We start from the raw sequence: 14,855 nt of genomic DNA, 5'->3' as shown, positions 1-14,855 counted from the left end.
ACCACAACCTGGCAGCCACTGACCGTAGAGACCCCGTACCGCGAATGCTCCAAGTCAAGTAGAAACAGGTACGCACGACAGGTCTTCAATTACCGAGAAGAACCCGCATTGGCTGCTACTTAGATATCTTTAAAGTGTCTTCTTGTTCCTCACCTCCGTACGGTTTGCGAACACCAGGCACACTCCGGCGGCCGGTTTGGAGGAGTTGCACTTCAATTACAATCCACTTCGCACCATTTGCGTTCGCCAATTGACGTCATTCAAGGGCAACACGTACCGGAGTTTGCAAGCTCCGCCACGTTTCTGAAGATCACCGTGAACATAATCGGTCAGCGGTTGGCAAGGCTCATGTTATGGGATTTTCGGGTGTAGACGGTTCCTATCGGATGTGGTGAAACATTAGATCGGCCTAATTATTCCATACTTCTCCATCTAAAACCTAGTGTGGCGTTAGCTTCATTGTGACCTAATAAACGATTTATTATAAAAGCTGTTTTCCGGGCCGTTAGAAAGGACGACGATACTCAGACACGGTTCATGAGACCCGGCGTGGCCAGTCATTCATTCGTCTTTTGCTTTATTACTTCTACCGAAAACACTCCGCGATGAATCATCGATCCGTTTGTTGGTCTCGTTGTGGGGTTTCCTGTCCCTTGCCGCTCCACTCGCACCGCCCGGAAAGACGAGGATCGAATAATCGTCGGTTGGTTTTATCCGTACCGGCTCGCTGCTACAACCGCGACTGCTTATTGTAATAGAAAATCATGGCCACACAATCGCGGTACCTCATCGCATCGCATGTAGAAGGGCAATCGCTAAACGTATTGAAACAAAGAGAAAAATGACACCACCATAGTCCATAGCGTTTAGCGTTCGGTTTTCCCACACCTTTTTAGGGGAATGTTTTTATTTCATTCGCTGTACAGTAACACAGTAACGAGGCGGCGGCTCTCACCACCGGTATCAGTGGAGGCATTACTAGTGGCAGCGTGCATAACGTTTCTACGGCGGCGTGCCGATTTCGAAGGCCAGCTATTAGTGGAAATGTGTACTCGAATGGGTAAGATACAATTGGAAAAATGTTAAACCACCTATTCTATTCCGATTGCATTCACCCAGTGCCCGCACTGGTGCCGGCTGTACCATCAAGACTGTACCCTTTGAGGGCGATTTCCATCGAAAGCTTGCCAGCCAGTATACCGTGTTTTTCCATCACGTTCCAAATGGTTGCCATGACGACGAAAAAGATGATGACGGCACACAGCAGGAACTTCAGCACCAAGAAGGCGATCTTCAGTCCGTACGGTGCCTGCAGCTCTAGCAAATTGATTAGCACGATGATCACACCAATCGCCATTAGGGTGTAGCTGCGGCGATGCGATTCCAGCTGCTTCAAACTTTCGGAACAAATCGCTACACTTTCGCGCAGCGCCAGCACTGCCTCCCGTTGAGTTTCTTGCCGTGAGTCCCACTCACAGCTGTCTTCATCTTTCGCTTTTCCGCTGCTGCAGGCTATCAGGTTTTGAATGGTGGACGACGAGCTGCTGCGTTTCAGAATCAACTTTGCGTACACGGCTTCATGATCTGAGTAGCTAAAGCTTTGACCGGGTACGCGCTTCGGCAATGGTAACCGGTGCTCTAATAAACGCCCCTCGTAATGATCTCCGATACGGTACAGTACGTAATCGATGCGTTTACCGTTCGGGTTTTGCTTGGCCGCTGTTGCATCGGTGTAACTGTTCGATTCACATTCGTTCGTACAAAGCGAACTGCCCAGCAGCTTGCGATCGTAAGAATCCTTGAGATTGGAGCTTGTCAGCAACACGCGATAGGCCAGATCGCCCGGTTCGGTATTGAGATCCCCAGCCAGTATCTGCAGGACGGAATTTCCACGGGTGCTTTCAATGAACTGCGCCGTATCGTAGGCCTGTATCACCCGGTGGGCCATATAATCATCACACTGTCGATTGTACTCTGCATGGAGCTGGAATGGGGATCGAGAAACACAACGAACATTGTGCGATCAGTATGGATCATCACCTCTCCGCTTTGTTCATTTACATATTATGATTATCTTTGGAATCGAGCCGCGAGTTCGATTCGAGTGACCGCGGTGAGCTTATCACCGCACCGGAAGTAGGAACTTACTATCATCCTCGACCTAGGGGCGATCAATTAGCAATGTCTCTCCACGAACAAAGTGCTTTTAATGCTAATGCGTCCAGCGAATGAATCTCTAATGCAGCTCTAGTAGTTGACTAGTACGATCACGGGAGCCCTAACAACAACCTGCTGGTGACTCAGGCTATCGCATAGCGAATGCTGACGGCGATTCTAATCATCGGTGCTACACACAGCATGCCTTGATTCGAGACGGTGAACGATGATTGTTGGACGACGAACTCGTTTAATACTTACATGGGCCGCGTAGACATGCACGAGCTGATCGTTGACGGAGATCTTGGCCAAACCGACACCTTTCCCACCGAACCAGTCACCGTGCTGTATACGATGGATGTACCCATTAACGGACCAGGCGTGGAAGAAAGCTGATACAATCGGGTAGCGCGAGAGAATCGCTAGCCCTGAACCGACGACACCGCTACGGTAGACAAGGGCGAGAAGGAATATTCCATTACGGTTTCTTGGCCAGCGCCGGAAAGCAGATTAGGTAACACCGCGGATTACCTGTAGAAATAATGGCAAAATGGAAGCACATTCTCCACTCGCTGTTTCAGCGTCTGGTAGTCTCCGTCGGACCACACTTCCTGCAGCGACACGATATCGTAGTTTCCACTGGCCAACACGTCGCCTATCGCCTTCACGCGTACCTCCCGATCTTTCGAGATGTACGGAATACCCCTGCAAGGAATAGGGAAACGTTCCAAATCATCAAATCGTATTTTTGCGATAACGAAAGATAAAACTTACCAAATGTTCAGCGTCAAAATGCTCAGTTCCATTGCCATTTTGGCTAGCGGGATCAGTGGATTTCGTTAATGGCACTTACTAAATGCTTAATTTAATACTGTAACGACGATTTGGAAGAAATTACGAGAGTTTTGGAGGATTACGAGAAAACATTTCCGTTCCGGATGTTTTTCGGTAACAACAACACCTCGCATTGACGTTCCCGAACGGGTTCCCTAACAACGTTCCCGAAGGGCATTAAGCGTAGCTCACTAGGACGTTCTTTCGCGGGAAACATCGCAACGTGATTGCTTGGGATATTTTGAATTTATCGGGGGACTTGAGCTCCAGCCCCATTACCACGTCAGAAATCAATACTACTAGAGAATTATGGTGCCGAAAAGGTATCACATTTATTCAACAGTAGTCTCAACAACAAACAATATCACATGCCTGGGACGCTTCGCCCCACGGCCCACCCGCTATACCGGGTACAGCAGCTTATTCCAGCTTGATGCCCTCCTTCTTGGCCTCCTCGCGGTACTTCTCGACGTACAGGTTCTCCGGGTCGTACTTCTTCTGCAGAGCATCCCACTGTTCCTTGCGGTTGTCGATCATGTAGTTAATCACACTGATCGCTCCGGCGCGCTGCTTCTCACTGCACTTGGCACAGTTGGTCTGCAGGGCTTCTGGCAGGATGCGCTTCAGCTCGTTACCGTCCGGGGTGCAACGGCCCTCATCCATCAGGCACTTGAAGTAGTTGTTGAACAGGCGGTCCGACTTCAGGATCTCGTCCAGATCGATACCATCGTACTTGGTGGTGTACTGATCCTGGGCAGTCACGGTGGCAACGGCCAGCACGGCGAAAACGATGGCAACGAACAGTTTCATGGTGGAGTAGGTGGTGTTGGACGCTATCGTTGACGATTTTGCACAAGAAATACAAAAAGGAATTAGAATGGAAAAATTTTACTATCGTTTACACTTTAAAAAATGCTAGTTCTGTGAAACTCTTACTAACCGTAAAATGCGGCGTGGATTTGAACGTAGAGAGAAGCTCTTGAGTTTGCTTGACGTCGAAGCACCGACTGTATCGATCTGCTGCACAGTAGCAACGTTTTATACTTCGTGCGCGATCCGAAACTACCACCGAACAACATTCCTACCGATCAAGGATACCCCCCAAAAATGGAGGGGGGCCTCACGATGAGGCTCTCGAAGTTTTTCGCTTTTCGGTTATGTTTTTCTTATGCACGAGTTCACAGCGCTAGCGCCGTTTCCGTTCAGCATGTTCCATCGCCATGCACCTCCCCCGGCCGCGGACAATCTGGCATCCGCGCAGTGCCCTCGCGCTCAATCGCTTCACTCACTTACCCGCTCGACTGCTCGCCCCCCGTCCGTGTGCCGTTGTTTGGCGTGTAAAGTACGGAGCGGAAAATAGCAGTTTCACCCGTACCGCGTGCACTACAACCTTACAACCTTCCACCGTGCATTTGCAACGACGAGAGTCTATAGCCATTGCATGCTAGCTTCTTCTCATTGGCAACAGAAGTAGCATCGGGCTACTTCCTCTTCGCAAAATCCCAGCCGACGTCTACGCCGCGGTGGGAGGCAGGGGTTCTAAGCAGCAAAACAGATCGAAAGCCACCCCACCGCGATCACAGACAGCCCCCCGCCAAGGTACCATCTTTGCATCGATAATAGCCCCAACACTATGAGCTTCTTACAGTACGCAATGATGAAGGAGATCCGCTACTGCTGCTGCTGCTGCGGCTCGCACGGAGATGAGGTGCGAAAAGCAGGTGCGGGATGCAGCGTCATCGAGTTGCACTGCGTAACCCCCGGTGTTTATTCAAAGTTCATGATCACGTCGGCTCGTGTGCCCCTCCACCTTCCAACATCAAACGCCTAATCGTTTACTACTACTGCATGCCGTTAGCGTTATGTATTCGCACGTCACTGCTGCTGGGACGAGTTGTAACGAGGTGTGCACACGAGCCGGCGCCAATAGCACTAGCCAGTGCAGCCACTAATACGCTCACCAACCGATAGAGCAGGAACTATCCTCCACATTTGAAGGCGGGCTACTATTGCTGGGCGATGCTGTCGTCACGGTGGTCTGAACGGTGACCAGATCCTAATGCACTCGGTTTTGCTCTCACTTCGTCTGGAGTATTAGTGTTTGTGACTAGTAGTAGAAATATATAAGGCCCGCCCGTTGAGCGACTAGAGCACAGTACTCTGGTATACCTTTGCGAATCTACACATCTCGTTTCAGTAACTTACGGTTAGTAAAAGTCCTTAGTGTGTCACTAATAATCGCTGTAGCATCAATCTTCAAATCGCGTAAAGGAATTGCATCTAAGCTTTTAGAATTAACTAACAAGTGTGGAAGTAGTCAAAAGGACGATTCGAATCCCAACATAAACTAAATCCTACGGAGCTCTTGGAGCAGTATCTAGATAGTAGTGTCCACCCATCATCCTAATGTTCAAATGTTTCCACAATTTTCACAGTGAAACATGAAACTCTTCGTCGTCGTTGCTCTGGCCCTGTTCGCCGCGGTAGCTGCCCAGGATAAGTACACCACCAAGTACGATGGTATCGATGCGGATGAGATCCTGAAGTCGGACCGCCTGTTCAACAACTACTACAAGTGTCTGCTTGACCAGGGCCGTTGCACCCCGGACGGTAACGAGCTGAAGCGCATCCTGCCTGATGCCCTGAAAACCAACTGTGCTAAGTGCAGTGAGAAGCAACGCGCGGGTGCCATACGCGTGATCGAATACATGATCCAAAATCGCAGCGAACAGTGGAAGGTGCTGCAGCAGAAGTACGATCCGGAGGGCAAGTACATGAACATGTACCGTGATGATGCCAAGAAGGCTGGCATCGAATTGCCTGCTCAGTAGGTGCATCTTCCTACCAAAATTCCTACACCCAAGTCCTGCAGCCATCTGGATGCCATCGGAACACCGCGGGAACACGTCGATAATCGATCCTGCTCAACCCCCACGATGTTGTTCATCGTTTCTCTCTCTCTCTCTCTGTGCCACTTCTACTTGTGCCACTAAGGACGATTAAGGGACAATGGGACACGCTTCGACGTGTGCTCCATGCCGTGTTTCAGTGAACCATTTCAAATTTGTTCCGGATTGCAATCGCTTGACGGTAACCGATCGATCTGCATTACTGCACTCTGGCCATGTAGTTCGTTTGCATCACCTCGACGAATACCAGTGAAGCGATCAATACACCGTGTGCTGAGTTTGCCATTCTTACCACTTTCGTTGGACGAACTTTTACTGTATGTGATACGTGTTTTACTTCATTCGATAAAGCGGCATTTACAAACGTGCGCCAAATTACACTAGGGCTAACCAGATGAACCAAAAATATAAATAAAATCGTTTTTACATGAAAAAATAAATATCGCGCATTGCATTTTGTGGAGCTTGATGATTAGAAATCGGTTCTCAATTTCTTCACCGTGATTTAAAGGAGATCGCTGATGATATCAACAGGTCCATCGCGCTTGTGTTAGTTGCGTGGGGTAGCACGGACAAGATAATTTATGCGCTCTAATGAAGGTTACTACGCGTGTTTCTGCTGTTCTAGTCGAAAGCACAAGCGATGCTGAAGGCGATGCTCGCTAGCTTGCTTGTGCCGTTCAGATGCTTGCCCTGACCCCTCCCGTACGTTATCTAGAGAGCGTTTTTTGTTGTTGTTGCTTCTCGGATCATTGAAGGGTCAGCCCGCATTAACCGGAAACCATGCGTGACGGTCATTAGTTGGCGAAGCGAGAGTAACTCTCGGCGCGACATATTGATCTTCCGTACTCTTAATAAGCTAATCCGAAACGCGAACTACCCTGCGATCATCGTCGTCGAGTAAACAAGCACTCCACACGCCTCTGCCACCGACGTTACACCTGAATACCTTCTGATCGCGATTCTCCGAAACGTGATCAACGTTGGCAAAGTGGTAATTATACTAACTGATTACCGGTACCGCCCTTTGGAGACGTGATTCTTTTTTGCAATCGCAGGCTCAGTTCCTACAGTAATGCGACTCCGATTTGTGCATTACTACGTGCGGCTATGATCTGTTATAATCGTTGCAGTGATGCAGATGTTGAGCAAAAATCCCCCCGACGATGTGAAATGGTCATCTCGGAGATTGACGGATCGCATAACACAGATGCTGTGCCTAGAGTAGCGCGGTGACAATAATGCGGACACGCAAATATTGACCGTAACCCAATCTTCAGGACGCGTCGTCATTGGTGGGTTTTGTTTGTTGGAGCATTTTGTAACAGTATCAATGGCGTGCCATTTTGCAGCGATTTCACACTCTTCCCTTTCCACCATGCACGATGTCGACCAAGACACCTGAGGGAGCAGCTGAGAGGCAATTGTGCAGGAAGAATGTCCAGTGTAGGAAGCATGAATTGAACAATCAAATGCAGATGCACAAAGTGTGCAACAGCCATTAAACATTATTAATAACTTTTCATGTAAACCATGTGGGACTGCAGTTGTTTTAGAAAGATAGAAAAGTGCGTCTGAATGATAGCAGATATATTTAAAAAAATACTTAAATATGAATCAAGTTAATCACGTTTGGAATGTTAATAGAACCACTTGTTTGCTTATTTTTGCAAGTCCAACGACTTTCTTTCGGAGCAACCGTTTAGCGGATTATTTTTAAACTTTAAATTTCATCGAATCCTCGTTGCCCAGTGAGTCGCAAACCACTAGGCACAAGTGACAGTTCAACAGTGACGCTCGATAAAATATGAGCATTTTGCTGAAATAAAAAGCAAAATTTGCAACAAAATTCCAAATTCTATGTGAAAAATGGCATGCGTGGCACTGTGCCGTTGTTTTGGTTTTATAAAAATCGAGGCAGAAAATTACGCCGTTTACTCCCGTTTTTCCCCATTTTTTTGGTTTTCCCGACCTGCCGAGTGGAAAATAAAGGTCTGGTATAAATCTGCGGCATCAAAATGATGGAACACGAAGCACCGAAGTTGCTTAGCGCAGATCTGGAAGATGGAGAGGTACAAATCGAATCTAAAGACGCCGCTCAAACCGAGATATCTTTCTCCATTTTCGCGATTACCGCTCGGATACTTACCTTTCCGACTGATTACAGCTCTCCGATAGCGATGGCGATGGTTATACGCCCCTGCCAAGACCAGAACTGGCCAAAGCAGAGTACCAACTGGCGGCACCGAGTCACTCCCGACAGATGGATGTAGCTTCGGACGATCCAGACGATGATGATGATAATTTGGGACTGGAAAAAAGTGATTCCGACGGCAGCTCGGATGAGAGTACGAGCAACGTTCGCCTTGGTTCCTTGGCCATTGCAAAGCGAATGAGCGGCCATTCAGCACGCACACGACCACCCCACCCGAAACGACCCAGTCCAGCAAGGCCTCCCATGAATGGCCAAGCACATGGACCGCACCAAAAGGCACGTCCCAACAAATACAACATTTGGACCGAAAGTCTTCAAGAGGACACGCTGATGGAGACGATGCGGGGATGCGATGTGACGCCGCACGCGCTCCGCAGCCGGGATGTGGAATCGTACGATTACAAGCTGAAGGATCGCCTTCAAAGTGGAAACGCTTTCAATCGGTTAAAACGTCGGCAGTCGTACTCGGATGATTCGGATGGACCGGCGGCCTGTGGAGGCAAGCGCATGAAAACGGGGCGCAACCATTATCCACATGCCGCTGCGGAGGGACGCGAGCGACGAGTCAGTGTGAAGGAACGTATCGGAATACGGAATAGCACCGATACGAACAGTGATGATAGTGGTCAGAGTGCCCCGAGGTAAGTTTTTGGGAAACTAGAACGTATTCTAGCACTCGCGCGAATGACACCGGTGATGGGCTACTTTAAGGCTTGGCAAAGTGAACGTAAATTATGCCGCAGATTTGCTTTCAGGCACATTCAGGATCTGAATCTCGAGGACGGATGTAGCAATGAACAGTTTGCCTTTGAGCTTGCCGACAAACTATGCGAGCAGCACACAGATTTGTTGGGTAAGAATGACAACGGTGCTAGGAATAATTTTAAACCTTCATAATAAAATCCATCCTTCCATCTACTTTCTTTTTCCCATACAGTTCGAGTGGTAGAAGTACTCGGCAAGGAGATACCGCTAAAAATGTTCAAAGAAACTCAGAAAATCGAAGCCGACGGTGGAATGCTTGTGATGGTAAGTTTCTGCTGCAAAAGCATAAAATGCAGGTAGCACTCGGTATATATAACCTCTCTCCCGGACGTTATGCATTTTCAGAAAGGATGGCGAAGAAGAACTCCCGGTGGAGTTTTCCTCTTCCTTCTCAAGCACTGCGATGACGTCGATGCGGAACTGAAGAAACAGATTTTCACCGAAGACAAAAAGGCGAAGCAGAAAGATTGGAAGCTCGCAAAGGCAATCAACAGGGATAAGAAGGTGGAGGAGCTGAAGAAAAAGCTAAATCGACAAGCGAGCGAAACCGAACTACCTGCCATTCCGATGATGGCGCATCTGAAGGCGGAAACAAACAGCACGCGTAAGTAATTGCCAACTGTTTCGCATTCCTGTCATCACCAAGGTATTCCGTTTCGCTCACAGTTTCAAACCCTCCGCCATCTCCCGTTGGAGAAGAGAATTACGATGGGCAGCAGGACTTTGAGGCCCGCGATATTCACGTTAATACGCTTAGTCCTGAGAAAATCGGCATGCTAACTGCGGAAACAGACAAAGAAGACTCCGATACTGGCATCGAGGATCAAAATCAAGCAGCGGAAGGTCAAACAGACTTAATCGTAGATACGAGCGTGCCGCAACGAAGCGTGCAAAGCTACCAGGACGATTGTCTCGATATCACTTGCGACGACATGGACATGTTCTAGCAAGCCTTTGAGTAAACTGTAAACGACTGATAGAGGACTGATAAAGACGCCAAGCATGCCTAACACTCATTCGCCACCGGTATTGAACAAAGGTAATGTAAAAACATGTAGAAGGCGCCGGAAGGACAGGAGGAAACCGAAACGGTTTGGTTTCCGGAGCGTACAGCCAAGAATTGCATGTAAATACCGGTTAACTATGTATGCTGAATTCTCGGCGCATACGCCATAAAAACGCTATTTTGAATGCTTACTTTAGATCCTTGTGGTCTGTGTTTCCTTCATGTGTTTAGCGAAACAATAGATATATTCTCGTTCCTTCCAGCAGCAAGCTATGCTTCTGCATTGTTTTACGCATTATTTTGGTCTTCCCGATTCTGCAAGTTACACTGTTCGATCAAACGATTCACGAGATTGTTGCTCTCGCCCTCGGCACAACCCTCCGCTTCTGCTCCACTTCCGGATGGGGGAGCATTTTGAAAGAAGTTCCGGAAATCCTGTGGGAACCCGTAAACGTTGCGCCTAATCGGCTGTATCCCACAGTCGTTCGGTAGATAGCGGAACTCGGGATCATCCTCCTCGTCGATAGTGGCCACCGTCGCTTCCTCGTCCAGCTGATCATAATCGAACGCCAGGCTGTCCGAGTGGCCCTTGCCGTACAATGAAAAGTCCATGATGATGACGTTGTCCTTGGAAGGCCGATACACATCAAACACATCTAGTGGGCGAAAATGAAAGTGCGAGCATTTTAGCAAAAATCCGGCCGGATCGAAACAATGATGGCTTACAATCGTTCAGCGGAAAAGTGTCCTTGATTTTCTCCTTGAACAGCGAAACGATATCATTCACGATATCGCTTCGTTCGCGCGCAATATGCTCGTGGTAGGATGGCCAGTGGCGCGGTGAAATCGCCACCAGCGATCGGTTACGCACGAAACAACGAAACTCCGAGCCGGGATGGATGTCTTTCCATTTCTTCAGAATCACATGGTAACCCCGATCGTTCACTTCCGATCGCTCGCGGAAGTCTTCCTTGCAGAAGCTGGACGCCTTCAGCAGCTGATAAATATCGGTAATGTCGCGTACCCGTAGCGATTGTCCAAGCGTTATCCACTGCGCGTCCTTCGGGCAGTGCCAATCACTCTTGAGGAATGCCGTTCCACCCAGGCTTTCGAGGGCTTCTTTAAGCGCCTGGGAAAATGCGGGGAATGCCGGCTGCGGAGGATCCGGATCGTCGGCATCGGAGTCGGAATCTGTCCCGAACTGATCATCGAATGCGTTGAAATGTGTTGTCTGGTGGCCGTCGGAGACATCGGAGGTGATGTTGGAACATTCTACCGGCAGGATCAGCATATCCTGCCGTAGATAGACCAGCACCTCGGCCGGCACCGGGATGATGCAAGCTCTGATCGTGTTTTTGCGATACATCTCGTACCAATTCACCAACATGCAGGCCCTCTTCTCTAGTTCTACATTGCGGATCAACATTGCTGGATAGCGAACGTGGTTTGTTTTACTGTTAAACTAAGTAGTTAAACTTAAATTTTCCTCTTTTCAGTAAATTTCTGGACTTTGCGCAATTTGAAGTGAGTCGTATAAACGCAGCACCCCAAACTCGGAAAACGTCAAAATCCAAAACAAACCATTTTTTTCAGAGCCTCTTGTGTTTTGTGTGGTGATTGTGAATTCCAAATTATCCGATCCGAACGCCTCCTCGAACTAAAGAAAGTCCGCAGCACAACGAGCGACGAACAATGATGGCCTAGAGCCAGCCAGCTTATCAAAAATCGGCAAAATCTGGAAGCGTCAAAAGGCAGTCGGGGACCGCGGAGAACCCCAACAGTCGTCGTCATGGAGTGTTGAGTGAAAGCGTGAAGGAAACCCGTGAAACGCGAGAATTATGTGCGGCACATTCTGGGCCTCGTGGCGTGCCTGGCTCCGGCCCCTTTTGGTGATCCTGTACGTTCTGTTTGTCATCATCGTCGTCCCGCTGCTGATCGTCGACTCGGTCAAGGATGGGTTCACACACAAAGGACAGCTCATCCTGATCGGGGGGCTGTTTGTGCTCTGCGCCATCCCGATTTCGATATGGCAAATTGCACAACACACCATCCACTACACTCAACCGCAGTTGCAGCGTCACATCATCAGGTAGAACTCCAACGTTGCCCTCGATACCCCCAGAACGGAGATTGCACCTTAGAATGATAGCAAAACCTAGAGTCTGGTGATGGTGGAACATTTTGGTGCGCTGGCGATTCCGATCGATCGGGATAGGATCGGCGGCGCTTTCTCTACTCAGCGAACAATAACGAGCTGATAGTACCATGAATCATTCCGCCAGCACTATCTTTTATGTTTATTTTATGTTGGTTGTCGAGCGCCTTCTTATCACCACGTACACCTCAGCGGTATTAGGAGCATTTGCCGTTTGCTCTGATTAGATGATCCGAGGCATACTCCATCCCGGACTTCCGCATGTTCCGACGCTCCCAATCAATTAGCATCATGTACGCCGCAGCGATAAACCATATTCCTTGATAGAGTTTCAATGAAAGTATTCGTTTTTTGAATAGCTCCACATTTATTTTGTCTAGGCACAAATGGTAAAGCTTCTACGGAGCGATGTCCTTTTTGGTTGTCGGAATGAGTCATTATCGCATACTCCATTCACTGACCTTCGATAACGTCGCACGCATAGCAATGTTGTTTCCTTATCTCGCCGCCCTTTTTTTTTGAAGCTTCTTGGAAAATCATGACACTTATTCACTCGTTATTTTGTGACTCGTTACAGAATTCTATGGATGGTACCAATCTATGCGCTCAATGCGGTAAGTTGTGGTTTTCTCGCTACCGAAACCAATCATCGATGTTTGCCGTATGACTAACAATGAGGACTCCGTCCATTTGGTTTGCAGCTTCTATGCCTGGTTTACCCACGCAAGTCGATCTATATGGACAGTATACGCGAGTGCTACGAAGCGTACGTGATCTACAACTTTATGAAATACCTACTTAACTATCTAAATCTAAGTATGGACCTGGAGCGTACGCTCGAAACTCATCCACCCACGAACCACTTCTTCCCGCTCTGCTGGCTGGCACCGTGGCGTATGGGAAGAGAGTTCGTGCACAACTGCAAGCACGGCATCCTGCAGTATACCGTCGTACGTCCGTTGACCACCGTCATAGCCTGGTAGGTGGCGTAGAAAACAATTAATCATCGTCTGCCTGTTGATAACCATCATTTCTTATTTTCTCCGGGACCAACTTTCAGCATATGCCAGATCAAACACGTGTACGGTGAGGGTCAGTTCCAGGCATCCGTTGCATTCCCCTATCTGGTGTTCGTCAACAACTGTACTCAGTCGATAGCAATGTACTGCCTGATAATGTTCTATCGAGCGACGCGCGAGGAATTGCGCCCCATGCGACCACTGCCAAAGTTCCTTTGCATTAAGGCGGTTATTTTCTTCTCCTTTTTGTAAGCCAAAATGATGCGTCCGGGCGCTTTGGAAGAATGGACATTAAATTAACACTTTTCTGTCTTTTTTCCCTTTTAGTCAAAGTATCATCATTTACGGTCTCGTGTATTATGGTATCATTAAGGATATCTTCGACACCAACACAAGCGAGTTCGAGTCACAGCTGGAGCTGTCGACAAAGCTGCAAAATTTCCTCATCTGCTTCGAGATGCTGCTGGCCGCTCTGGCCCATCATTACAGCTTTTCGCATAGACCGTATGAGTTGAACTACCCGGTCAGCTCTATCGCCATCGGCAGCATCAATGGGAGCAGTAATGGGCCTTGGTACTCGGCCTTTCTTAACATGCTCGACCTGTCAGACGTGCGGCAGGATGTATCGGAACACTTCGGAGAGATGGGTAGTTCGTTGAGCCGCCGTTTGCGTGGTCGCAACGTCTATCACGAAGCACGATCAAGTGGTAGAGACTGTGATATGGCCTACCCGGGTACGGAGCGAGAGTTTCTTGTTCCGCCCGGTGGCAGCGGTGGTAATCTGCTCGGTAGCCAGTGTTACCAGAGTGGGATGTACTATAGTACCGGAGCACCACAACTGGTTAGCGGTGGATCGGGCAAGGGTGGCCCCACCGTTACCAATCAGCAGCGGTACGGTGCGTTCGAGAGCGGCATTAGTATCGCGCGACCTAAGGCTACCAAACTTGTCGATACGCCAAACGAAGGAGCACCCAAAGAACCAAACATTTTCAACCAATTCCCTAGTGCGAAAAACTTGAATCTGGAGCTCAGCAAAACGCCCAGTTATGAAAATCTGCTCTCGTTGAAGAGTGAAGCAACGACAAGCAGCGGGCGAGGCAGTAAGGGCCGATCGAAAAAGCGAACGAATGATGGTGGAGCGTCCAATAGTGATTACAGCACGATTAACCCACGAGTGGAGCGATCAGAGAGCAATAACGGAAGTGATTGGCTGAGTACACCGGACGACGAGTTAGGCATTGATGTACAGGGCCTATCGTCGAGTGACAATATTCACATAAATCCAAACCGGAAAGCGTAGTACCCACTGCCAACGTTGAGGGTCGCTTGTAAGGATTCCCTTTATAAGCCCCGCCAGCCAGCAGTATTTGGTGGCTATATTTGGTTGCGTGTAGCCGTTGCTATTCTGAGCTGAGATTTGTTTTTTTGTTTGTTTTTGTTTCTGTCTCGTTAGGAATTCCAGAGAGGCGCAAGTTACACTTGAAATTATAAGCATATTCCATGTAATCCATTACTCAAGTGACTCACCCTTAATCTCATACAGGACTGTGCAATCGTATCTGTGGTAGAACCAAAAATCCAGTCGTGCAGAAAAAAGCTTTCATAAGAGGTTGGGTTTTTTTGCTTTTTTCGGCGATCAATTCGAAGGGAAAACATTTTTTCGGAAAAGTTTAAGCATATCCGTGATCAATAAAATCTGATAACCTTATATGTACTATTCATACAATCCATGCGGCATTTGTGCGATCCACTATGGATAGAAACAATGAGAAAATGATTGCTTTAATTTCATTGA

The 14,855-nt window shown here is 48.4% G+C and overlaps 6 protein-coding genes across 8 annotated transcripts; 3 read left to right on the top strand and 3 right to left on the bottom strand.

Annotated features, from left to right (window-relative positions):
- Positions 1 to 873: 873 nt before the first annotated feature.
- LOC125952362 (putative neutral sphingomyelinase) lies at positions 874 to 3,097 on the bottom strand. Its single transcript, XM_049681808.1, has 4 exons — positions 2,932 to 3,097; positions 2,689 to 2,862; positions 2,419 to 2,602; positions 874 to 1,984 (listed from the first exon to the last, which is right to left on the bottom strand). The coding sequence occupies exons 1-4, from the start codon at positions 2,967 to 2,969 to the stop codon at positions 1,112 to 1,114; spliced, it is 1,269 nt and encodes a 422-aa protein (XP_049537765.1). The 5' UTR covers positions 2,970 to 3,097; the 3' UTR covers positions 874 to 1,111.
- Positions 3,098 to 3,298: 201 nt separating this feature from the next.
- Positions 3,299 to 4,444, bottom strand: LOC125952410 (ejaculatory bulb-specific protein 3-like). The gene is made up of 3 exons (XM_049681869.1): positions 4,285 to 4,444; positions 3,932 to 4,072; positions 3,299 to 3,824 (listed from the first exon to the last, which is right to left on the bottom strand). Exons 1-3 carry the CDS (start codon positions 4,427 to 4,429, stop codon positions 3,412 to 3,414), a joined length of 699 nt encoding a protein of 232 aa, XP_049537826.1. The 5' UTR covers positions 4,430 to 4,444; the 3' UTR covers positions 3,299 to 3,411.
- A 603-nt stretch (positions 4,445 to 5,047) lies between these two features.
- Positions 5,048 to 6,379, top strand: LOC125952437 (ejaculatory bulb-specific protein 3-like). The gene is made up of 2 exons (XM_049681898.1): positions 5,048 to 5,197; positions 5,427 to 6,379. The coding sequence occupies exon 2, from the start codon at positions 5,433 to 5,435 to the stop codon at positions 5,820 to 5,822; it is 390 nt and encodes a 129-aa protein (XP_049537855.1). The 5' UTR covers positions 5,048 to 5,197; positions 5,427 to 5,432; the 3' UTR covers positions 5,823 to 6,379.
- Positions 6,380 to 7,779: 1,400 nt separating this feature from the next.
- Positions 7,780 to 10,077, top strand: LOC125952347 (phosphorylated adapter RNA export protein). 2 transcript variants are annotated; one of them, XM_049681791.1, is made up of 6 exons: positions 7,780 to 7,972; positions 8,068 to 8,756; positions 8,871 to 8,968; positions 9,053 to 9,144; positions 9,226 to 9,484; positions 9,547 to 10,077. In XM_049681791.1, the coding sequence occupies exons 1-6, from the start codon at positions 7,919 to 7,921 to the stop codon at positions 9,825 to 9,827; spliced, it is 1,473 nt and encodes a 490-aa protein (XP_049537748.1). In that variant the 5' UTR covers positions 7,780 to 7,918; the 3' UTR covers positions 9,828 to 10,077. The 2 variants fall into 2 exon arrangements, with proteins under 2 accessions (XP_049537748.1, XP_049537747.1); XM_049681790.1 differs by having other exon boundaries at positions 8,859 to 8,968.
- A 69-nt stretch (positions 10,078 to 10,146) lies between these two features.
- On the bottom strand, positions 10,147 to 11,346 carry LOC125952378 (cell division cycle protein 123 homolog). The gene is made up of 2 exons (XM_049681828.1): positions 10,613 to 11,346; positions 10,147 to 10,542 (listed from the first exon to the last, which is right to left on the bottom strand). Exons 1-2 carry the CDS (start codon positions 11,310 to 11,312, stop codon positions 10,175 to 10,177), a joined length of 1,068 nt encoding a protein of 355 aa, XP_049537785.1. The 5' UTR covers positions 11,313 to 11,346; the 3' UTR covers positions 10,147 to 10,174.
- Positions 11,347 to 11,460: 114 nt separating this feature from the next.
- LOC125952333 (transmembrane protein 184C) lies at positions 11,461 to 14,786 on the top strand. Of its 2 annotated transcripts, none has more exons than XM_049681774.1 (5): positions 11,461 to 11,975; positions 12,619 to 12,655; positions 12,743 to 13,020; positions 13,102 to 13,308; positions 13,388 to 14,786. In XM_049681774.1, exons 1-5 carry the CDS (start codon positions 11,725 to 11,727, stop codon positions 14,358 to 14,360), a joined length of 1,746 nt encoding a protein of 581 aa, XP_049537731.1. In that variant the 5' UTR covers positions 11,461 to 11,724; the 3' UTR covers positions 14,361 to 14,786. The 2 variants fall into 2 exon arrangements, with proteins under 2 accessions (XP_049537731.1, XP_049537732.1); XM_049681775.1 differs by lacking the exon at positions 11,461 to 11,975 and adding an exon at positions 12,078 to 12,430.
- Positions 14,787 to 14,855: the final 69 nt, after the last annotated feature.

Source organism: Anopheles darlingi, chromosome 2, assembly GCF_943734745.1.
Source record: "Anopheles darlingi chromosome 2, idAnoDarlMG_H_01, whole genome shotgun sequence".
In the NCBI taxonomy this organism is placed as follows: Eukaryota; Metazoa; Arthropoda; class Insecta; order Diptera; family Culicidae; genus Anopheles; species Anopheles darlingi.
The sequence above is the reverse complement of the archived record's forward strand: the minus strand, read 5'-3'. Positions and strand labels throughout refer to the sequence as shown.

Bases quoted from the DNA above. Each gene is read 5' to 3' on its own strand.
- LOC125952362 (XM_049681808.1), bottom strand. From the start codon at position 2,969: ATGGCAATGGAACTGAGCATTTTGACGCTGAACATTTG. The intron at 2,863-2,931 runs GTAAGTTTTATC...TATTCCTTGCAG, and splicing joins ATTTTGACGCTGAACATTTG to GGGTATTCCGTACATCTCGA. The intron at 2,603-2,688 runs GTAATCCGCGGT...TGTCTACCGTAG, and splicing joins TTTTGCCATTATTTCTACAG to CGGTGTCGTCGGTTCAGGGC.
- LOC125952410 (XM_049681869.1), bottom strand. From the start codon at position 4,429: ATGGCTATAGACTCTCGTCGTTGCAAATGCACGGTGGAAGGTTGTAAG. The intron at 4,073-4,284 runs GTAAGTGAGTGA...CTTGATCGGTAG, and splicing joins GGGGGCGAGCAGTCGAGCGG to GAATGTTGTTCGGTGGTAGT. The intron at 3,825-3,931 runs GTTAGTAAGAGT...CGTCAACGATAG, and splicing joins AATCCACGCCGCATTTTACG to CGTCCAACACCACCTACTCC.
- LOC125952437 (XM_049681898.1), top strand. From the start codon at position 5,433: ATGAAACTCTTCGTCGTCGTTGCTCTGGCCCTGTTCGCCGCGGTAGCT.
- LOC125952347 (XM_049681790.1), top strand. From the start codon at position 7,919: ATGATGGAACACGAAGCACCGAAGTTGCTTAGCGCAGATCTGGAAGAT. The intron at 7,973-8,067 runs GTACAAATCGAA...GACTGATTACAG, and splicing joins CAGATCTGGAAGATGGAGAG to CTCTCCGATAGCGATGGCGA. The intron at 9,145-9,225 runs GTAAGTTTCTGC...ATGCATTTTCAG, and splicing joins ACGGTGGAATGCTTGTGATG to AAAGGATGGCGAAGAAGAAC.
- LOC125952378 (XM_049681828.1), bottom strand. From the start codon at position 11,312: ATGTTGATCCGCAATGTAGAACTAGAGAAGAGGGCCTGCATGTTGGTG. The intron at 10,543-10,612 runs GTAAGCCATCAT...TTCGCCCACTAG, and splicing joins CACTTTTCCGCTGAACGATT to ATGTGTTTGATGTGTATCGG.
- LOC125952333 (XM_049681774.1), top strand. From the start codon at position 11,725: ATGTGCGGCACATTCTGGGCCTCGTGGCGTGCCTGGCTCCGGCCCCTT. The intron at 11,976-12,618 runs GTAGAACTCCAA...GACTCGTTACAG, and splicing joins TTGCAGCGTCACATCATCAG to AATTCTATGGATGGTACCAA. The intron at 12,656-12,742 runs GTAAGTTGTGGT...TTTGGTTTGCAG, and splicing joins CAATCTATGCGCTCAATGCG to CTTCTATGCCTGGTTTACCC.